General features: G+C 59.4%; 1 protein-coding gene across 1 annotated transcript; it reads left to right on the plus strand.

The window, feature by feature from the left end:
- The first annotated feature begins 5,467 nt into the window (after positions 1-5,467).
- LOC142014990 (RING finger protein 112-like) lies at positions 5,468-22,507 on the plus strand. The gene is made up of 12 exons (XM_074998328.1): positions 5,468-5,716; positions 10,441-10,656; positions 10,837-10,974; positions 11,313-11,417; positions 11,814-11,864; positions 12,789-12,845; positions 15,554-15,640; positions 18,227-18,356; positions 18,471-18,601; positions 18,789-18,842; positions 20,264-20,338; positions 21,285-22,507. Exons 1-12 carry the CDS (start codon positions 5,468-5,470, stop codon positions 21,795-21,797), a joined length of 1,806 nt encoding a protein of 601 aa, XP_074854429.1. The 3' UTR covers positions 21,798-22,507.
- Positions 22,508-23,203: the final 696 nt, after the last annotated feature.

The raw sequence follows: 23,203 nt of genomic DNA on the forward strand, positions 1-23,203 counted from the left end.
TTGGGCGATGGTTTCTCTCAGAGATTTCTCTCCCACCCTACCCTCAGGAGACGAGGTTCTCCACCGTGTGTGATTTACTGTGAGCTGTAGGATTTAACCCAACGGTCCCTGGGTGGGCCAAACCCCTGTGCTGTTGTGCACACCCTGGGATTGCAGTGCAGCCAATCGCACTCAGCTACCAAGTCTAGGGTCTGAATTTCTGTAGGAATTACTGCTGGACAATCCAAAACAGAATCTGGAGTCCTCCTCCGCGAACCGGGATCTGACTTCATAGTGCCAAGGCTTAGATTTTCCCAAGGTGGCCATTAGGCTCTTCTGCCCAGGTCAGTATGTTTATCGTCAGCGATAGCAGAGCTTTGCCTCGTAAATACTCCTGGGCAAGGAGCAGAACTTTGTGTAAAACTCCACATCCCACCCTTAGAGCATCTCCACACTGACCCGGGACATTCCTCAACACTTGGTGCTGCTGCTTGCGCCACAGGGACACCTGGTGATCCCAGCACATAGCCAGGGGGTGAAGAAGGGGCGGACAATGCTCAGGGACATAGGCAATGCTGACGATGCCAAGAGAAACTCACTCGAAGGGACCGGATCTCTGGTCACTGTGGTGGTGTAACGTTCAATGGAGACACAGGACGGGCGTCGGTGGCTGTTGTCTCTCTGCTGTAACCTTGAAATTGCCACCTCCCAGGCACCAGTTACTTGTGTCACCTGTGACACAGGCTCCTCCAGTCCCTGCACAGCCACAGTGTCAATTGGGGAGGTCACCGCCAGCGGCAGGGCTGTCTCCTCCCCCTTCCCCTCACTCCTCTCTTCCTTTCCCCACCCGTTACCTCCTCTCACACAGCACTGGACTCCACCTCCCTCGCTCTGGGACGTCCTATCGCTTTCTGAAGACCACTGAGACTGGCTGCACCGACTTCCTTCTGCAGCTCTCCCCGCGGCTCCTGAGACCCACGCTCCAGCTTCGCTCCCACAGGTATTGCCTGAGCCTGAACTAACCCTCCCACCTTCCTCCTCGCAGGGACCCACCAGTTACTCCTCTTCTATCAGCATCACCTCATCAACAGCAACGGATTCTTCCCCCTCCTCTAACTCGGCCCCTGTCTCTCTCGCCGCCTGTGTCTCCTCTGCCCTGTGCGCTTGCTGGTCCTCCAAGCAGCTCTCTCGGGTGGGCACCGCGTCACTGCTGCACAGTGTACCTGTCCCCAGCTCACTGCAAACACTTTCCAGCCCCCGACTCTCTCCACCAGCTGACTGTGGTCTGATGTCCACCTGTCCAGCGAGCCCAGGCTGCCGGCCACTTGCTCCTGATAACAGCGCGTTTCCTCCGCTGCTCCCTGTGTCTGACAGAGGCTCCAATTTAACTTTTTCTCAAACTCCTGCCTCCGTTGGAGAAGGGCTGATCGCTCCTCTGAAGCTGCACCACAGTGATTTGCCGACACCCTGAGGCCTGTCTGTCCCTTCCAAAGCAGGCTGGGCTCTTCTGAGAAACTTCCTCTTACTCTTTCTCACGCTTCTTGCTCAACTTGCGACGTACAGCACTGCCAGCCGCCCACACCCTGCGGTGCTTTTAATCCTCACAGCCACAGCAATGAAGGGGAGATTTAATGAGCAGAAGAGGAGGTGGGGGGGAGGGGAAGGGCAGGGAGGCGCAGGACAGAGAGCAGGAAGGATGGGTGGGGCAGTGCGGGGGCAGTGGGAGGCTGGGGTGGAAGGGGGCTGGGAGGGCAGCCAGGAGCTTTTGCTTTTGCTTTTGCTTTCGCTTTCCCTTTCCTGTATCGGAGGGGTGGCCGTGTTAGTCTGGATCTGTAACAGCAACGAAGGGCCCTGTGGCACCTTATAGACTAACAGAAAAGTTTTGAGCATGAGCTTTCGTGAGCATCTGATGAAGTGAGTCTGTGCTCACGAGAGCTCATGCTCAAAACTTTTCTGTTAGTCTATAAGGTGCCACAGGACCTTTCGTTGCTGTTTCCCTTTTCTGTGACTCAGACTGCACAGGGCGGGCCGGGCTCAGAGCCGGAGAGCCAGGGGCTCGCTCAGCACCACCGCCCCGAGGGCGTCCTGCCAAGCCAGCCCCCCACACCCGTGGGGCGGCTCCTGCGGTCCGGGCGCTCGCTCCAGCGGCTGGGCTGAGGGCCTGGCTGAGAGGCGGCTGGGACTGATGGGCCAGGCAAACCAGGCCCGGGCAGGTCAGAGTCCCCACGAGCAGGCGTGGGCAGCGTGCTCGTTGCAGGGGCCGGCTCTGCAGCGTGACCGAGCCAGCCCCCGACGGGCGATGCCAGGGCCGGCACCGGCAGAGCGCTGGGTCCCTGGGTACAAGGCAGGAGGTTTGCAGTGTAACCGGGATGTCTCTGCAGCTGCCGGCCCGTCCCCGCCGCTCCTGGCGCCTGCGTGGAGATAAACCGACGGCGCTTGCTGGCCCCGCGCTGAAGCTCAGGACAAAGGGGGAGGGCTGAAGAGAACTCCGCCTCCTGAGATGAGTCCTCATGGCCAATGGGGCGATGCAGATACCTCTGAGTGACGGGGCAGGAGGCCAACGAGGGAGTTAGCAGCCCTGGGGCCTGTCCTCCGAGTGCGCTGGGGCCGAGCAGGGCAGCGCTAAGGGGAGAGGAGGTGCCTGTGCCGGGCAGAGGGCAATGCTGGGAGCTGGAGCGGGGGCAGCGCAGGGCAGCCGAGCCAGCTCGGGGTCAGGGCAGAGCTACAGCGGGAGCCCCGGCTCCAGGACTGGCCCTGCTACCCAGCTCTGGAGCCAGGAGCAGCGCGGCAGAGAGCGTCTCTCATCCGCAGGCTGCAGCTCCCCAGAGCAGGTCCTGGCTGGGAGAAAACGCCACACCTGCCCTGAAGCGATCTGTTCCATCAGCCTTAACTCGCCAACCGCAGGAGACCCCCACCTTCTTCCTCCTGCCTCGCCATCATAGCCCGCGCTCCCTCCCACTTCCAAGCCAGCGCCCAGGTCTCCATGTTCTCCACTTACCTGTGGGCTTTGCTCCCCTGTCCCCATTGAACCTAGTTTAAAGCTCTGCTCGCTCGGCTAGCCAGTCTCTGTCCAAACTGGGTCTTCCCTCTCCTCGAAAGGTGGGCGCCATCTGTGCCTAGCAGGCCTTCCTGGAGTAGCATCCCCTGCTCAAGCAATTCAAAGCCCTCCTGGCGACACCATTCACGCAGCCAGGCATTCACCTCCCGGGTGCACCTGTCTCTGCCTGGGCCCCTACCTGTGACAGGAAGGATTGAAGAAAATACCACCTGTGCCCCAAACTCCTTCACCCGCACTCCCAGAGCCCTGTAGTGACTCTTGAGCTGCTCAGCGTCACACCTCACAGGATCGTTGGTGCCCACGCGGATAAGTAGCAGGGGGCAGTCGTCAGAGGGCCGGATAATCCTCGACAACACCTCTGTAACGTCCGGGATAGGGGCCCCGGCAGGCAGCGTAGCTCCTGAGATGGAATGTCAGGCGACAGGTGGGCGCCTCTGTCCCCCTCAGCAGAGAATCCCCAACCACCACTCTATGTTTGCTCCTCGCAGTGGTGGCAGCCGACCTCCCCGCCTTGGGGGCACGAGGCTTCTCCTCTGCTGTACGGGGCGATTCCTTGTCTCCTGTATCGAGTGCAGCATAACGGTTTCCCAGTACCTCGGTGGCAGGGTTGGGAGCAGGGGTGGGGCACTGCCGCTGCCAGAAGTAACCAGCTGCCGGTGTCACCAACGTTCACAAGGGGCTTCACTTCTCCCTTCTGCCAATTCCCTCCCAGTGGAGCTATCCTGCCCGACACACACACGCACACACACACACACACGCGCGCGCGCACACTCACACACACACACACACACACTCTCTCTCTCTCTCTCTCTCTCTCTCTCTCTGCTAGAGCTTGTGAGAGAGGACTGGTCAATCAGCACTTACAGGCTGACCCCCTCGATGGCCCTGCACTCAGTGGCTGGTTACACAGTGGTGCCAAACTGGGCCTTTATGTGCCCTTGGACACCCTGGCTGGGTTAAACAGCGCTCCGAGCTCTCACCCTCATATGCCACCTTGTTCAGCACCCCCTCCCCCATCCCCACTCTCACAGCACGATCGCCTCCGAGTGACCCACTTGAGGGGCAAACCCCACAGGAGTTCTGAGCACCACACGGAGCTTTTAGCTTAGCTACCAGGAGCCACGTGGCAGAGTGAATGGGGAAGCCAAAGCAACGCCCCTGAGAACGAGTGAGCCAGAGAGGAAGAAAAAGAGAGAGAAGCAACCAGTTCAACAGTGCGAGTTATTTATTTCTGGGCAGTGAATATCTATTAACAGTTACAATTGTAAACAAACTGATTACAGATGTTTGGGCTAGAAAACCCTATAACTGATTCCTTAAAGCAGGGCCAGGAGGCTACGCAGAGAGAGAGAGAGATCCCACCACTCCCTGGAGTTTGCACTGATTGCGGGTCCCAGATGGTGATGGTGGCTGGCAGGGGTGTGCGTCCAGAGGGCAGGAGACAAGCAGAGCCCCCAGCTTGACCAGGCAGGAGATGATGAGGTCTCAATGGAAGTGATGTAGACTTTACATCCAGCATCAGAGCAGTTTCCAGAGCAAGGGTGGGCGTTTTTGTAGGGACAGGACAATGGGTGGAGAAGAACTCTGGGTTGGATGTTGGGTAAACAGAGGTGAGGTGCTGGATTCAGATCGTGCCTGGCTCTGGGCGATGTTCTCTGAAGGAGCTCACAGTGCAGCTAGGCAGGTTCGGTATTTTGGATCTCAATGGGATCCATTACTAGACTTGGTCCGATAATGACTAATTTGGGGGTGAACAGACCTGGCTGTATGAGCATCTGGAGCAGAGATTTCCCATCAGGCCGTGCTTCTCTGCTTTCGCTGTCCCAGAGCTCAGTGCGGTTCCTGCTTTGGCAGAGCTGTTCTCCATTGCGGATGCTAGAGGACGTCTCTCTGCTCTCTCTGCAATGCAGATCAGGCTGAGGGTGTCTCCTTAATCCAGTCCCCCTTGGCTGGAGGGGTTTGGGTGGCTCTTCCCCTGCCTTTCCATTGCTTTGTCCTTGAGTCAAGCAGACACCCGGCGGGGGGGCAGTGGATTGTTTCCATGTGTGTCGCTCCCTGGCTCCCCAGGAGCACAGGGCCGACAGCGGCCCTGCTCTGCTTCCCCAAGAGCACAAAGCTGGTAGGTAACAGTTCCCAGGCCCAGGACACCCAAAGCCCCATGAGCAGCAGGTGCAGAGGGCGACACCTTCTCGTTGGCACTCGCCGGCCCAGCCAGAGAATGGGAGTGGGCAGCTCACAGCAGCTCAACGGAAACTCACCCAGCCCAGTGTGGGGAACCTAGGGACAGAACCCAGGTGTCCCGGCTCCTTCCCCACTGCTCTAACTGCCCTCCTGGAGCTGGGGCTGGGGATGTTTTGGCGTCTTAGCCCTGACGTTCCCTTGTACTGTCTCCTGACTCAGTGGATCTCCCCAGGCCTGTGGGTCACAGGAATGGAGCGACTTTTGGAGGACGTCACCTGCTCCATCTGCCTGGAAAAGTTGAACGACCCCGTCTCCATCGAGTGCGGCCACAACTTCTGCCGGGGCTGCCTCTCGGCTCACTGGAGTGATGTCTCGGTCAGCAGGCCCCAGTGCCCTGAGTGCCGGGCTCCCTGCTCCAGGCACAGGATGATCCCAGACACGCGTGTCAGAAGCCTGGTGGAGAAAATCACTGAGCACCTGCAGCTAGAGCCACAGGGGGTGAGAATTGTCCTACTGGCTGGGGGAAAGGACCGTTCTGCTGTTGGGGTGCTGGGTCCAGTCCAGTCTCAGGGCAGGGACTGGCTGGCTCGGGGGGCACGAAACGGGACATGGGGCTTTCCCCTCTTGGGGGGACCAGCCCTGACCTGGGTACCAGATGAGACCGGCTGGCTCAAAGGGAGGCAAACAGGACACGGACTCAGAGATCTGAACGTAAAGCGACCAGGATGATGTTTTTCCAGCAGTGACACATGGGGGGCCAGAGGGGCCATGGGCCCCCCAGGTGGGAGGGGCCAGCTGGCAGGGCAACAGTGAGGCTGGGGGTCCAGCGCGGGCAGGAGGCGTCTGTGTCCCCGCACCCACCAGCTGCAGGGATGGGGAAGCACAGCAAGGCGGCCCCAGCCTGCTCTGCTCTCTGGCCGCGCAGCTCCACTACATGCCCGTGAGTGCAGGGGGGTCCCACCCTCTGCCCCAGGGCGGCTCAGTGCCGGTGAGTGTGGAAATTTCCCACCCTCTGCCCCAGGGCGGCTCAGTGCCGGTGAGTGTGGGGACGTCCCACCCTCTGCCCCAGGGCGGCTCAGTGCCGGTGAGTGCGGGGACGTCCCACCCTCTGCCCCAGGGCGGCTCAGTGCCGGTGAGTGCAGGGAACATCCCACCCTCTGCCCCAGGGCGGCTCAGTGCCGGTGAGTGCGGGGAACATCCCACCCTCTGCCCCAGGGCGGCTCAGTGCCGGTGAGTGCAGGGAACATCCCACCCTCTGCCCCAGGGCGGCTCAGTGCCGGTGAGTGCGGGGAACATCCCACCCTCTGCCCCAGGGCGGCTCAGTGCCGGTGAGTGCAGGGAACATCCCACCCTCTGCCCCAGGGCGGCTCAGTGCCGGTGAGTGCGGGGAACATCCCACCCTCTGCCCCAGGGCAGCTCAGTGCCGGTGAGTGTGGGGGTGTCACACCCTCTGCCCCAGGGCGGCGCAGTGCCGGTGGATGCCGGGGGGTCCCACCCACTGCCCCAGGGCAGCTCAGTGCTGGTGAGTGCGGGGAATCTACCACTGCCACCCTCTGCCCCATGAGTCCCCAGGCACTTCTGTCAGGGGAAGAGGCAGGGTGGGGGAGGAGGGGCAGAGCAAAGTTGGGGCAGCAGTGGGGCAGGGGTGCAGAGGGGTGAGACGGGGGCATGGAGGGTGTCGTACAGGAGGTTACACTGGGCACTGCTGAAAGGGCCAAACCAGGGCCAGTTGCATAAACCAGGCGACGTACAGCCCTAGCCTGGGGTCCTCCACTCCGCAGCACCAAACCCGTCCCACGGGGCACCTCTGCTGCCTCCGGCCAGCCAGGAGTCTCCCACACCGCTCCCTCGGGCACTCCAGCTTCTGCGGTGCCACAGCCAGGCCCCTCCTCGCACTGGTGGGAGGTTGTGTAAACCAGGCTCACCAGCCCCAGGCAGGTTCTTCCAGCCCCAAAGGAACAGCCGCGCTCCCCGGCACTGAGCCCCGGGAGATCACACCCAGCAGGTGGGCCAGGAAACAGGAAAGCAGAGTAGGGGAGAGTCGACGTTCTGGAACCAGTGGGAAGAAGGGGCTTTTGAACGCAGGGGCCCTTTCCAAAGCCCCCGGGCACACGGGCCGCGTGCGTTTCAAAAGTGGTGATTTCGAATTCGCACGAGGCTGCTATTATGCTAATGAGGTGCTGCATATTCATGTCAGCGCCTCATTAGCATCTCCCGAAACCCCTCACTAACATGCCCCTCCCAAAGGAGAGGCCTAGTGTAGACATGGCCAGGCGTATTTCGCTAGCGCACTTACCGGTTCGAAATGCACTGGCTAAATCCGTAGCGTCTTTCAGCTACTGCCGACAAGGGCTGTCCCAGGTTTTAACAGCAGCCGTACCCGCACCTGTTTGCGAAGCGGCGCTACTCCCGTGGGCTGCGTCCACACCCAGCCAACTTCCAAGCGGCGCTCTCCCGGCCGGTCGCTGGTGGAAGGAGCTCGGCCGCGTGCTCGACAGAGAGCGTCACACGGCCCTGGCCGCTCTTTCGGGAGAACAGAGCAGGAAACGCTGCGGATGGGTCGCACGGCTGCCAAGCCCTCCGGGACCCCCAGTCAGATGCTCCCTTAAAGGGCCCCTGCCCAACACCCTCGCCCTATGCACACTGAGGGCTTCCAGGCTATGTGCAGCACAGGGACGGGACACATAGCAGAGACCCCATGGATCCCCAGGAGGGTCCCTCAGGGAACCCGGGGAGGCCCTGGGAGAAGTGCCAGGCTCAGTGATCTGGATGGGAGGGCAATGACAAGTGTCTCATCCCTGGACCCGTTGTCCTTGGAGGTCGGCTCCAGCTCCGGCTCCTGCTCCTGCTTCTGGGGGTGTTTGGGCCGGAGGGTCCCGGCAAGTCTGGCTCTGGCTCGGGCCCCTCGGTGCCCAGCAGTGTCACTGAAGGGGCAGCTGCTTCTCTAGCCCCAAGGAGGCCGTTGAGCTCCTCGTAGTGGGGGCAGCTGGTGAGCGCTGCCCCCAAGCGGGCAGCTGCATCTCTGGCCCTTACGTCGTCCTGCCGCATCTCTGCTGCCTTTGACCAGACCGGGTCCGGGTGTACGGGTTTTCCCCAGGCAGTCAGGCCAGCAGACAGCTGGGCAAATGCTGCAGCATCCCAGTGGCAGCCAGTCACCTGCAGCAGGATCTCCCCATCCCCCCAGAGCCCGAGGAGCTTCCACAGCTCCAGCTCTGACCACTAAGGGGCCGGCTTCTTAGTGCCCCGGGTGGGCTCCTGCAAGCCCTCTGCCAGCTGGCTGGGGGACCCCTGGGGGGCACGGGGCTCCTCGCTGGTGCCGTAGGGTGGCTCGGATGGCTGCAGACAGGCTGGAGGGTGTGCTGCTGTGGCCTCCTGCCTGCGGTGCTGTTAGCAGGCTCAGGTTCCTGCCACGGGGTTTCTGGGTCCTTGTGGCTTTAAACGCAGCCAGACACAGGGAGCATAGAGCTCTGCTCGCGCTGGCCAGAGAGTCTCCATGCGTCAGCTGGCCGGTGCCATGGAGGACTGCTCTTTCGAAAGAAGGTGCTCTTCGTGATACGGGAGCGGACGAGCGCGTTCGAAAGGGGCGCCGCGTTCTTTCTGTTTCATTTCAGAAGAAGGCACTGGGTGTGTAGATGCTCTGTGGGAAGTTTCGAAAGATCCCCTGCTGTCCAAAACTATTTCCGAAGGAATTGCTCGTGTAGACGCAGCCCAGTAGTGGGGTTCACAGATTTTGACCTTATGCTCCCCGCCACTATTTCAATGTATTCTGGAAGAGCGTGTGCGCAGCGTAGAGACAGCAAAGCTGTTTGAAAATCTTTGCTGATGCTCTGGAATAACTTTGCTGTGCAGCCATAGCCCCAGAGACGACAATTTCAGCTAAAGCACAGAGTCAATACTTACAACTCCACACATAAAAATGATACAAACACGGACGCAACACAAACAGCTTCAGTGAATCACCAGGTCTCATTGGACACCTCCCTGGGCTCCCTCGGCAAAAGATTGGGTGCAGGCCTAGGACAGTGGTCGCCACAGAGGTTTACCTGCTCATTTAAAATCCAGTAACGTCCCAGAGGGGCAGAGCAGGGGCCTGGCCTGGGCAGAGGGGCTTTGTCCTGGCCCTTCCCTAGGCTGGGGGCAGCACGACCCCCTTCGGGTTCCCCTTTCAGCAGTCGCCTTTGCCTTCTGCACATTGCAGGACGCAGCACCTCCCTCGGCCGCTCCCACAATGAGCTGTGGGCCTCTGGCTGTGGTACCACCTTCCTCAGGTCATGATCTAAAGACTTGGAATTACAGAGATGACTTGTTCACTTCCAAGGCTACTTTCAAGACCGGCAGGGGAGAGAGGAGGAGGAGTTGCGCTCGGTGAGGGCAACTACACGCGTTGGGCGCTATTTCGAAGTTAACTTCGACGTTAGGCGGCGAGACGTCGAAGTCGCTAACCCCATGAGCGGATGGGAATAGCGCCCTACTTCGACGTTCAACATCGAAGTAGGGACGTGTAGACGATCCGCGTCCCGCAACATCGAAATAGCGGGGTCCTCCATGGCGGCCATCAGCTGGGGGGTTGAGAGATACTCTCTCTCCAGCCCTTGCGGGGCTCTGTGGTCACCGTGGGCAGCAGCCACTAGCCCAGGGCTTCTGGCTGCTGCTGCTGCAGCTGGGGGTCCGTGCTGCATATACAGGGTCTGCAACTAGTTGTTGGCTCTGTGTATCTTGCACTGTTTAATGAAAGTGTGTCTGGGAGGGGCCCTTTAAGGGAGCGACTTGCTGTTGAGTCCGCCCCGTGACCCTGTCTGCAGCTGTGCCTGGCTCCCTTATTTCGATGTGTGCTACTTTGGCGTGTAGACGTTCCCTCGCTGCGCCTATTTCGATGTTGGGCTAAGCAACGTCGAAGTTGAACATCGACGTTGCCGGCCCTGGAGGACGTGTAGACGTTATTCATCGAAATGGCCTATTTCGATGTCGCAACATCGAAATAAGCTATTTCGAAGTTGGGTGCACGTGTAGACGTAGCCCTAGTGCCCCCCACTGTAAACAAATGCCCCCTCCCCCACAGCCAGGCACCAACAGAGGCAGGTGTGTGGGTGTTGAGACCTAGTGATGCCTCAAATCATCAGGTGCCCTGCACAGCTGCACGTTCTGGGTATGGGTAATGACGGCTCTGCCTTTCCCTCCAGGGAGATGTGGCTCACATGTGGGTCCCAGCTGTGTCCCTGCAGCAGGCGCCGGGGGCTGTGGTAGAGCCAGGGCGGCCGGTGCAGCTGGTGCGTCTGGACGAGGAAGGGGACCTGACCCTGGACAAGGAGGCCCTGAGCCGCTGCCTGGAGCAGGGTGGGGTGGAGGACGCCCCCGTCTGCCTGGTGTCCGTCATCGGGGAGCAGCGCATGGGCAAATCCTTCCTGCTGAACTACCTGCTGCGCCGGCTCCGGAGTCTGGTGAGTGTGAATGGGGCTGGGGAATTGTGGGTGTGAGCGGCCCCGTCCTGCCCCTGCTGGAGGCTCAGAGCTGCACGTGTCTGTGAGCAATTTCTCCTCTCGCACCCCCGACGTGTCCAGTTTGCTGGGGCCAGGCCTGGAGGTCCCTGCACTGACCCCCTGCGTGTTCCCTCTGGGCAGGACGCACCTGGCGTGTCATGGATGGGCCGGGAGGACGAGCCCCTGAAGGGATTTGAGTGGCGTGCCGGCAGGCAGCGAGTAACCGAAGGGGTGTGGGCGTGGAGCCAGCCCTTCTGGGTCCCAGCTGAGCGGGGCCGGGTGAGCGGGGGCACTGCGGGTGCACACAAGGAGGGAGGGGGCCGGCACGGTGCGGGGGGAAGGGAGACAGGCTTACGGGCAGGAGGAAATGGGGAAAGGGGGTTGGGTGGGCAGAGGAGTGGGGCTGAAGTCCCAGGGGACCCAATGGAGAGACAATGGGGTGGGGGGAGAAGATTGAGGGGCTGGAGCTAACGCTGGGGTGGGCAAGAAGAAGATGCCAAATAACATGGGAGCAGAGCACCGTGTGTGTGTGTGAGTGAGACTGAGGCGGGGTGGGGGGAGGAGGTGTAGGTGGCTGGAAAGGGGACTGACTTAGGGCCACTCCTGTTGGCCCCCAGGTGGCCGTGCTGCTGGTCGACACCGAGGGCTCCATGGACATTAGGAGAAGCAAGGAGACCAGCATCAAACTCTCTGCCATGTCCCTGCTGCTCAGCTCCTACCAGGTTGGGGGGCCCAGCAGGGGGCGCTGTGCTGTGGGGGGTGGGGCAGGGCCCAGCAGGGGGCGCTGTGCTGCAGGGAGGGGCAGGGCACAGCAGGGGGCGCTGTGCTGTGGGGGGTGGGGCAGGGCCCAGCAGGGGGCGCTGTGCTGCAGGGAGGGGCAGGGCACAGCAGGGGGCGCTGTGCTGCAGGAAGAGGCAGGGCCCAGCAGGGGGCGCTCTCCACAGCAGTCAGGTCCAGGCCAATGCCCCATGCGGTATTGGGGGGCGCTGTGCTGCAGGAAGAGGCAGGGCCCAGCAGGGGGCGCTGTGCTCAGGGCGGGTGACACGTCTGGGAAGTGCCCTGGGTCGGCCGTCGCTGTTCGTTACTGCAGGTCTCTTCTGTCTCCCGACAATTGGCAGATACTGAACATCGGCCGGGGTGTGAATGATTCGGATCTCGAGTACCTGGAGGTGAGGCCGGGCAGCGCGACACAGAGCACGGCTGTGCCTCGGTCTCCTGTTACCCCGCAGGGTTATTATCCCGCCCATAGGTCCTGTGGGGAAACTGAGGCACACAGTGAGAAAACCGACTTTCCCGTGGCCCCGTGGGCCTCCTGAGTCAGCGCTGTCACCACACAGCCCAGCCTGGCTCCCGGCTGCCAGGTGTCCCGTGAGGGCCACTGGAACAAAGTTAGGACCCCTCCCCTCGTCCAGCCCAGCTCTGGGGGTGGTGGGAAGGCGGCTGGGCCAGGCCTGGGGCAGTCGTTCTGCCCCTGCTCTGCTGTGCTCTTCCCCCCGGCCCTTGCCCAGCCCCCACACCAGTGGAAGAGCCTCTGGCAGTCGCACCCTTGGCAGCGTCACTGCTGCCGGCAGCCTACAGGGAGTCCTGCCCCTGGGCTGTGCCTGGGGGACGGAGGGCGGGAATTCGCTGTGCGGGGAGGGGTTGGCTCTGGCAGCTTCTATCTGTCCTTGCTGGCCCATGTCCATGGCTGGGGAAAACCCAGTGACTGCCGAGCGATGGGGGCTGGGCCGAGCTCGGGAACGTGCTTTCTGGCTGAGATTGTTCACACTGGGATCACTCACCCACTCCCCCAACTCCACAGCACCAGCATAGGGGTCAGAGAACAGGGGACTCCTCCCAGCTCCTGCCCACGTCCCAGGGCTCCCCCCATCGGTTCCTTGCCACGTGCAGCCTGATTCTCTCCATCCATCTCCCGTTTGGCTTTGTGCTTGCCGGTTCTCGCGGTCTGCGAGGGGCAGAGGGACTCACGGCTCACATGGGGGGCGGGGGCCACCCAGTCCCCTTTCCATTTTGCAGGCAGCATTCACCTCCTGCCCCACGTAAATGCCCCCAGAACCCAGACTCACCCTCCCCACATTCTGTCCCATCTGCAGATGTTTATGCATGTGGCTGAAGCAGTGGGAGAGGAATATGGACTGGAGCCCATTCAGGTGAGTCAACTCCCCTACCCACAGCCTGCTCTGCCCTGCATATCCCCACTCTGCATCCCTGTCCCCGAAGCGTGGGTGCAGGGGGTGATGGGGAACTCCACTGATGTGCCCGCCAGTAGCTACTAACAGGGTTCTGTCCCATTCACTACCGTGAAAAACACGTCATGGAGCATAACATCTGTTCCCACCATACGAAATCGGGGCTTCTGAGCGCTTTTACCCCCTGCTGCAGTGTTTCTTCAACTGTGTCCTACGGAACACTGGTGTTCTGTGAGCAACTCGCAGGTGTGACACCAGCGTTTGGGGACGTACAAGAATGCTCCAGCTTTTCTGTTATTAAAACCAGATACACCGTTAGTTCTTCGTTGCCGCAATACCTGATTAAATTACTTCAGTTTGGTGTTGCTGTATATGTTGCTGTTTGGTTTTGCTCTTGCTGCTGCTGCTGCTGTTGTTTTTGTTCTGACAACAATTTTTTGGAAGAAAATATTCATACGTGATCCACATAAAGTATTATTGTTTGCTGTTCTGTGCTCTCAAAAAGTTTACAAAACTCTGCTCTACTATGTGGCTTCCATGGGGGAGACCAGCATTTCTCAGGTTGTGGTCCTCACCCTAAAGGAAGTTGCATGGGAATCACAAGTTTATTTTTAGGGGTGTTGCAAGATTGCCGCCCTTACTTCTGAGCTGCTGCCTTCAAGACTGTACAGCCAGAGAGCAGCTTCTGTTGGCTGGGTGCCCAGCTCTGGAAGCACAGCTTGCCAGCAGCAGTGCAGAGGTAAGGGTAGCAATCTCCTACCGGGCCACCCTTCCTTCTCAGCTGCTGCATTCAGGGTCGGGTGACCAGAGAGTGGTGGCTGCTGGCTCAGGACCCGGCTGTGCAGCCAGCAGCACAGAAGTAATGGTGTTGATACCATACCACGCTGCTCTTCAGCACTGCTGCTGGGGGAGGCTCTACCTTCAGAGCTGGGCTCCTGCCCAGCACCTCCTGCTTTCCTTGAGCCCAACTTGAAGGCAGCGCTGCCGCAACAGCAGCACAGAAGTAAGGGAATCCCCGTACCACAGTAGTAGGCATCCTTCGATCCCAAGGCATCATAGGTTTGCGCCCCAGTTGGACTGATTCGAGCAGCGTCTTCTGTGGCTGTGCAATCCAATGCGGGAGTGGCCGTCCTTTCCGCACTGCGAGCAGCAGTAGGCAGATGTCGCTCTGGTATCACGGGCACGGATCTTCCTGAGGGCTCTCCTGTCTTCCGCTTCCTTCACCAAGGTAGTTTCATGCATAACAAGAGCTTCCTTCACTCCCTGTTTCCAGGCGTGCCTGTCTGAGGTGAGCGAATGCCAGGTGTTCACACTGATAGAGAGAGCGCTGAGGTCACACTTGCACGTGTCCTTGTAGCGCAATTTAGGTCGCCCTTTCAGCCTCTTTCCAGACGCCAGTTGGCCGAAGAGGAGGTTCTTCGGTATTCAGCCATCCGTCGTGCGTGAGACATGGCCCAGCCAGCGCATACGCCTCTGTTTGAGAAGGGTGACCATGGAGGCGGTGCCTCCCCTCTCCAGCACTGCGCTATTGGGGACCTTGTCCTGCCATGAGATACCGAGTATGCGCCTAAGGCAGCGCATGTGGAATGTGTTGAGCCGCTGCTCTTGTTTGGAGCACAAAGTCCATGTTTCACTGGCGTACAGCAGTGTGCTCAAAACACAGGCTGTGTAGACCTGCACCTTGGTGTGCACAGTGAGCTTATTGTTAGCCCAGACTCTCTTCGTCAGCCTGGAGAACGTTGTGGCGGCTTTTCCAATGCGCTTGTTGATCTCGCTATCAAGTGACAAGTTGTCCGAGATCGTCGAGCCGAGGTACACGAACTCATGGACGACTTCCAGTTCGTAGTCTAGCACGTTGAGAGATGGCTCCTGACCCACGTTTTGGCCCATCACCCGTACCACAACCCCCGTACAATCACCTTGCAACCCCCCCACTCCTTTTCTTGGGCCAGGACCCCGACAGTTGTCACACTGTGAAATCTCAGATTTAAATAGCTGAAACCTTGACAGTTCTGGTTTTTAAAATCCCATGACTGTGAAATTGACCGGTACGTTTGGCAGGGCCCTACTGAGTAACCTGGCGTCACCCCCTGTTCACCGACAGGGGCCTCCCTCATGCAGCCGGCCAACGTCTGTGAGAACAGCTACCTGCCTGTGTGCGCAGGCCTCTTCACCCACCCAGCACCTCCCCTGCCTTCCACATGCCCTTTGGGGTCTTTCGTGCCCCTACGGAACATGGCAGGGACCTGCTGGGATAACGAACAGTCAGTGATTCCAGGTGCTAACCACTGTCTTGTCACCAACCTCACTACCTGACACAGCACCTGAACTGGTTTCTAACTGGACAGGGGAATTGTGTGGCCGATCACTTCAGATGGGGTTTCTCTAATGACCTGCAATTTGTGCAGTGAGTCCCTGAACCGTGCCCCTGACGTACGTCACGGGTGGGCTACTGCCTCTCCACTGGCCTGGGGTGATGCCAGGAAATGGCTGAGAACTTTGACACACACTGACGACTCCTCCCCAACTCCACAGTCTGATCTTTCCCCTTGGGCCCCTGCTCCATCCCCTGTAGGGGTTCAAATTCTCCCTCCAGGCGCTGTCCTTCTCCCTGTCCCAGCCCTTCTGCACCTCTACTAACCTGTACTCCCCTCCTGTATCCCCTGCAGCACCTAGACCTGCTGGTGAGGGACTGGAGCAGCTCCCAGCTCCTCGGAGCCCCAGGTGGGGAGCAGTATCTGAGAGAAGTCCGACAGGTAACTGGCGCTCAGAGGGAAGAGGAATGCCTCATGCGGCCTTTCCCCTGTAGGGAGATTGGTTATAGCCCCAGGGTAGAAGACTGGCTGGCTCAGGGGGTGGGGTTGGGAATGGGACAGGGGCCTTTCTCATCTGGGGGGCTGGTGGCACCACCTTTTATAGAAGTTGTCTGGTAAACCCCATTATAAGTCTCCTCTTTAGTGGCTTATAATTTTGCCAAACTTGACCTGCTTGGGATGAATTTTTTCCAGACCTTTCCGCTGCTTTGGGTGGAATTGTGTCTGTTTTAATCTGTAAGACTAGAAGACCAGCCATACTGGGTCAGACCACTGGTCCATCTAGCTCAGTGTCCTGTCTTCTGAGAGTGACCGGTGCCAGCTGCCCCAGAGGCAGTGAACAGGCTGGGAATCAGAGAATCCATCCGGCTGTTTCTGAGAATGTGGCTAACGAAACACATTGTTTGGCAATACTGCAAGAAAATTCCAAGGCTCCTTTTTTGAGCGTCGGTAGCGCCCCCGTCCATCAACTCAGGGACTTGGAAAGGGCAGAGGCGGCCTGTGTGTCAGCGATACGCCCTGGGCCAGGGGTCAGCAAACCAGAAGAGCAAGAAGCCATTTGTTAGAATTCAGTAAAAAATTCTATAATTAAGAACCACAAATGCATTTGAATGTGAGATGGTCCGTGATAAATAATGTCAAACCAGCCTTTTCATAAGCTCTCTTTTAAGAACAGCACACGCATATCCACAAAGCACGGCACAAATTAAAGGGGGAGATAGCCAAGGTTTTGGGATCACGTATCGTTTGCTATTTAGATACGTGTTGTTCATTGTTTGGCTGTTAGACGTTCACCAAAACATTGGAAATAACCAGGCGAGGGTTTGTCACTTTTCAGTTACAGTGTCGAGAGCCACACAGAAGTTGATAGAGCTGCATGCGGGTCTGGAACTGCAGGTTGCAGACGCCTGCCCTGGGCTGGTCCCAAGAAAATCCCCCCACATTTGACTCAGTAACGAGCCATTGGATAATCTCATTTGTAAATTCTCAAGGGAAACTTGCTGGAGCAGGGGTCTGCGGGATGGTGCAGGGTTCAGGGATGGTGTTATGGGATAACAAGCAGGACAGCTGCCACTGGTGGCCCTGCTAAGCTAATGTACGTATGCGACTAGGTGACTGGGCAACTAAATGGTAGATGAATTTTAATGTTGATAAATGCAAAGTAATGCCCATTGGAAACATCAACCCAACTCTATTGGCTGTTACCGCTCCAGAGACGTCCTGGAGCCATGGTAGACAGTCCTCTGAAAATGTCCCCTCAGTGTGGAGCATCAGGCCAAGAAGCAAACAGGATGTTAGGACTCATTGAGGACGGGATGGACAATAAGACAGGGAATATCTTATTGCCCCTGTATAAATGCCTGAAACACCACATCTTGAACATTTCATGCAGATGTGATCACCTCATCTCAGAAAAGATATGTTGGAACTGGGAAAAGTTCAGAAAAGGGCAACAAAATGATGAATAATTTGGGACGGGGGCCACATGAAGAAAGATTAAAAGGACCTGGGACTTTTCAGCTGAGAAAAAAGGGGGGATATGAGAGAGGTCTATAAAATCATGACTGGGGTGGAAGAAGTGACGAAGGAAGAGTTATTTGCTTGTTCCCATAACATAAGAACTAGGGCTCTCCCAATGAAACTAGTGGGTAACAGGTGTAACAGAGTTTTCCTTCACATGGTGCCCAGTCGGCCTGTGGAACTCCTCGCCAGAGGATGTTGTGAAGACCAGGACTTTAACAGGGTTCAAAAAGCGCTAGATAAACTCATGGAGATCATCTCTGTCGGTGGCTGTAGCCAGGCTGGGAGGGCAGGTGCCCTCACCTCTCTTTGTCAGAGGCTGGAAATGGGTGATGGGGGAGAGATCACTTGATGATTCCCTGTTCAGTTCACTCCCTCTGGGGCACCTGGTACTGGCCACGGCTGGCAGACGGGACTCTGGGTGAGATGGACCCTTGGTCTGACCCAGCAAGGCCGTTCCTGTGCCCCAGCCCCGAGTAGGCCAAGCTAAAGATGGGAGGCGGGAGGGCCACTGTTTCTCCAGGGGGCAGAGCTGTGTTCTCAGCCCACAGGGGCCAGCAGCACATGAAGGTTGAGAAAGGCCCCAGGGGAGTTTGGCTGTGAACTCTCCAGAGGATCCATTCACATCGAGCACCCGCCAGCCAGGCAGAGCTGGGCTTGCCCTGCGATGGCTGCTCTGGGCCAGGCCCCAGCACTGAGTGACGGACGCCCGTCAGTCCCCTGTGCTGCGGGTGCCCTGGCAGTGCGGGGAGGAAGCAGAGTGAGGGCACGTGGAGGGAGAAAAGCCAGGCGGGGGCGGGAAAGGAGCCGGTGGGGACAAGGCGTCTGGAGAGGCTGGGACCTGGCACGGGAAACTTGGCCTCACAGCCCCGGCTTTATCTACTCCCGCAACCCCGCCCCCGTTCAACACACCCCGTCCAGGGTCTCCCACAAACGAGACTGGAATCCCCCAGGGCCTCTCCCACGGCCCCGCAGGTCTGGCTGATCCCCCCTCCACCCAACCCGCAGGCTCTGGAGGCGACGTCCCCCTGCAAACACCCTAAGGCCCTGAAAGCCCTGAAAAAAACCAGCAGCCGCTGTTACCTGCTGCCCCACCCTGGCAAGTGGATCACGACTGGCAATGAGGGAGCCCTGAGAGGTAACGGTCCTGGACTGCGTGGTGGTTCTGAGCCTGCAATCTTGGCTGGGGAACGGCCCCTGCGGGAGAGACGCTCTGGCCCTGGGTTCATCTCTGTCTCCCTCTCCTGCACAGACATGGATGAGGATTTCCGGGAGAGCCTCAGGGACTACATCACCGCCCTGGTGGGCGCGGCCGGTCGACATGTCCGGAAGGACCGGTGTGGGGAGCCGCTCACCGGGACAGAGCTCGCTGCCAGCATAAAGGTGGGGGCCGTCCAGCTGTGGCGCTGGGATCGGGATGGGGGCTCTCTCCTCTGGCTGTCCCTGACCCCAATACCTGTGGAGAACCACTGTGCAGCTGTTCCCCCACTGCCCTGCCCCAGAGGTTCTCACAGCCTGTCGAGGCCCCAGGGAGACTGTGACGTGATGGTTTCTCTTCGTCCCTTTGCAGAAGTTATTGGCTGTGATGAAGACACATCGCTCCGGCTTCTCCTCCCCCTCTCAGGTACCGTCTCTGCCTCTGAGCTGATCATGGGGCAGGTCCCCCTCTCCTGTCCCTGCCAGGACTACAACCCCCCTGCTTTGCAGTGCAGACACGGCCTTCTGGAGTCTTGCTCTGGAAGGTGCTGAAAGTTTCCCACAATCCCCTGGGCCGACGTTCGTTCTCCTCTCCCGTGAATTTTGGTGGACAGGCCACTCTGCTCAGGCTGCATCGCTACCAGAGGGCCGGTGCCGCCCAGCCGGGGAGGGCGCTAGGCAGTCTGGGACACGGACGGTGGCAGTCAAGCTCACACAGTGCTGGAGCCCCAGGCTTGGATGCAGGGTTCAGCCCGTCCTAACCTTGGCTCACTGCTCAGCGTGGCGCCTCCAGGCACCTGCAGGGACATCGAACTCGTGTGTCACTAACCCTGGCCTTACATCGCTGTGTAGGCAGAACCACAGGGACGGAGCGTAAAGTGCTCTTGGGTGTCAGCCTCAGAACCCTCTTCTGCAGGGGACGGGGCTGGAGGGGAAGTGGTCTTCTCTGCATGGGGAAGGGACCAGCCGCGCTATTCGGGAACGGCTGCTCCCCTGTACCCCACCCAGAAAGAATAGCACCATGGCAGAGACTCTTCCGGGGTCACTGCTCCTCCACATGGAGATTTCACCCAGCTCCGAACAATTCCCTCCCCTGCCCTGAGCGAGAGCTGAGAGTCACACCCAAGGCACCTGCTCCTGGGGATGGATGAAAGTCCCAGGTACCGGGGCAGCTGGTGTCACGGACGCACTCTTGGGTGTCAGCCTCCAGCCAGGCCTGTCTGGGCAGGAGATTGCAGAGTCCTCAACCACAGGAAAATGCTGCCAGGGCAAAGTGACGGTAGGGGCAGGGAAGGCCACTGAGGCTGGGCTGCCCTGAATGTCAGATCGGAGACCAGGAGCACCAGAAGCCCCAGCTGGAGGCCACTTACATTCCTCCTGAACTGCAGAGCCACAGAGGGGAGAGACGCCCTCTGCCCCCCAGCCCCCCCAGACTTGGTACGGCCCCAGCCCAGCCCGGCACAGAACTGCTGCGGCTGAGAAGAGGCACCTCTCCCCTGCCCACCAGCCAGGTGGTACTGTGGGGGACAGAGCCCAGGGGAGTCCCAGGGCACCAGGCACCCCAACCCCCGACAACGCCAGCCTGGAGCACTTACTCTCTGGGGCACCCAGCCCTCTGCTCCAGCTCCGAGTGCCCTTCCACACCCGAACCCCTCGGCCCCCCGTGAACTGCTGTGTGCAGAGCACAGGCCGTCCTGCCCCGGGGGGAAAGGTTAGAGGGCACGCGGCTGCCACGTGACCTACAGCACTGCACTGTGGGGAGAGGCTGCTGCGGTGGAACTCACGGCCCCTGGGCGGAAACGGGACCCCGTAAACGGTGGCTCAGCCCTGCCTGTCCTCCCTGTGCAGATGGCCATCGCCTTTCGCAACCAGAGAGTCCTGGACAGAGCCCACGCAGACCACGCTGTGTTTATGATGGAGAAGGTGAGTTGGGGAGTGGGGAGGGCTGTTCCCCCAGCCAGGGAAGACCAGGGAATCATCCCAGCCGGTCCCACGGCCTGTGGGCTTTGGGGCAGGAGACAGGAGCGCATATCAGCGTGTAGGGGGCTGGAGGTGGGAATCCAACCCCAGCACAGCAGGGTCCCAGGCTTCCGTCAGGTGGGTCTGTGCAGTGCCTGGCAGAAGAGGACCCCAGGGTCAGCAGCGGGTGGTGTCTGTCAGTCATAGGAACACGAGAATAGTCACACGGGTCAGAGCGAAGGTCCGTCCAGCCCAGGTCCTGTCTGCTCACAGTGGCCAATGCCGGGTGCCCCAGAGGGGATGAACAGACCAGGGAATCATTGAGTGATCCATAGAATCATAGAACCCTAGGGCTGGAAGGGACCTCAGGAGATCATCGAGTCCAGTCCCCTGCCGAAAGCAGAATCAGCCCCAGCTAAGTCATCCCAGCCAGGACCTCGTCCAGCCGGGACTTAAAAGCCTCTAGGGATGGAGAATCCACCACCTCTCTAGGCAACGCATCCCAGTGCTTCACCACCCTCCTGGGGAAGGAGTTTTTCCTAATATACGACATACGCCTCCCCCTCTGCAACTTCAGACCATTCCTGAAGATGAGCCCTTGTATCTGCAGCTCCCCGGGTGGCTACGGAGAAGGAGGCTTGGACCCCTGCCCTGTGGGGTGGTGGTGGCGGTCGCTGGAGGGGATGGGTTTGCATTCGGGGGTGTCAGGGCTCCAAGCACCAGGTGCAGCGCAGACTGGAATGGGGGCCCCGTCTCAGGCCCAGTCTGTGTTGCTCCTCGTGCGAGGGGCCTTGTCCCAGTCCTGGTCTGCGCTGCGCCCAGCCCGAGGGTTCCCCGATGTTGGCGGGTGGCTCCACACAGCGGTTGCCCTGGTAACGCTCTGGGCCGTCTCCTCTCCTGCCCACCTCAGGTCGGCGACTCCCAGCAGACGCGCAAGTGCCTGGGGGTGCGGCCGGGGAAGATGGCGGAGCGGCTGGCGGAGCGGCGTGGGCAGCTGCTGTGGCGGTGCCGGACGGACATGCAGGGGCCGGCGGCTGACACAGAGGCCCTGCTGACGGAGCTGGAGGAGCAGATGCGGCGGGAGGACGATCAATTCCTGGAGACCTACAGGAAACACTTCAAGAAATGCGCCATTTTGGCGGGCGTCGGCGCGGGGGGGCTGGTCCTGTCCCTGGTGGGTGGAGGTGTCGGTGCCGGGATCGCTGCGGGAGCCATTGCAGCCGAAACTGCTGTTTTGGCAGCGGGCGCAGCCATAGGGGTCGGGGCCGGCGCTGTGGCTGGGGCGGGTGCGGGTGCGGGCGCGGGACTGGGAGTTGGGAGGCGCATTGTCCGGGAGGATACCGAGAAGGCCAGGGCTGCCGGTGGCGCAGGGCAGGAGGGGGACGACATTGGTGATGTGCCCGACGACAGACCCCTGATCTGACGGGCGCCCCCAGGTGTCGCAGCCCTGGGGAGGAATGGACCTTTTAGGGGAAACTTTGTGCTCCTGCGTATCTCTGAGTCACCCGCTGTCACCCTCTGTCTTTAACAGGCCACAGACTTTGGTGTTACTCGCCAGATTTGTTACTTTCTGTGCTTTGTACCTTTGTGTTATGCTTTCCATTGGTTGTTTTATAGTCACAGACACTTCGTACCGGACTCCGCATTGTACCGCAGACCCCACTGTGCGGGTGATGCTCTGCTGTCTTAGCCTGCAGACCTTGTGCTGTCTGTGTGTGAGGACGAGTGTGTGTGAGGTGCATCTGGAAGTGTGAATGTGGATGCTGAGAGTTACCCTCTGGAGCCGCCAGTCTGGACAGCAAAGACCTGGAGGCTGGAGAACAATGGGAGCTGGACTGTGCAGCGGTAACTCACCGGGAGAGGAGGATTAAGCCCCATCTGTTGGTGAGGAGTCACACACAAACCTGGGCTGTGGGAACGGATCAAACCCATCTGCCATTGACTGGTGACTGGCAGTGCTGGGGCAGAGGCAGGACTCAGGACTAAAGCGATAGAAGATGTGTGCTCCACTGCGGGGTTGGGTTCTTCTCGCCTGGTCAACATCGGAGCGTCGATCCGGATCAACAGAACCTGGCTGCACACTCACATCTCAGCCGTCTGGTCCATGGACAGGAGTGAGCAACTCTGGGTGACTGTGAGCACCCACAAGGTGTGCATGGGGGTGGGGGTGGGGGGGTGGGAGGGTAAAATGTTTGTTTCAGCTTTGTTCCAACACCTGTGTGTGAACTTAGTATATTATGTGCATAGACTGGACAGGGCTGTTTTCTCAATAAACGCGGTGTTTGTGCCTTAGCACTGTGGAAAGAGCCCGTGTGCTTCTTATAAACACAACACAGGCTGAGGTGGCCAATGGGGTGATGAGGCTGCAGTGTGACCCCAACCTGTCACCCACAAACCACCCCAGAGTGGGAGAAATCCTAGGGGTGTTATCATTAAATCATCTCCGACCTGCTGAGCCAGCCGGGCTGGAGGATGCGCCCACTTCCCCGGTGCTGGGCCCATACTCCCATTGGACCAAACCCTCTCCTGGAGAGGCAGCCAGGAGATCTTACCCGGGGAGCTGGGTCCCCCCCTCAGAAAGCGCCCCGTGGATGGTGCTGGAACGAATCCCCAAGCTGGGGAACTCCGAGGTGCGGGACTGGCATCCAGGCGTCATGTGGGAGGGGGACATACCACGGTAGCAAGTGGGACGGGGTTTGGCAATGTTTTGGGTCCATTCTTGCTGCTTTGTTTGTTAGAATCAGTTTCACACATACAGAATGGGGAGAGACTGTCTAGGAATGACTTCAGCAGAAAGGGATTTAGGGGTTATTGTGAACCAGAAGCTAA

The sequence above is a fragment of the Carettochelys insculpta genome, chromosome 6 (assembly GCF_033958435.1).
Source record: "Carettochelys insculpta isolate YL-2023 chromosome 6, ASM3395843v1, whole genome shotgun sequence".
Classification (NCBI taxonomy): Eukaryota; Metazoa; Chordata; order Testudines; family Carettochelyidae; genus Carettochelys; species Carettochelys insculpta.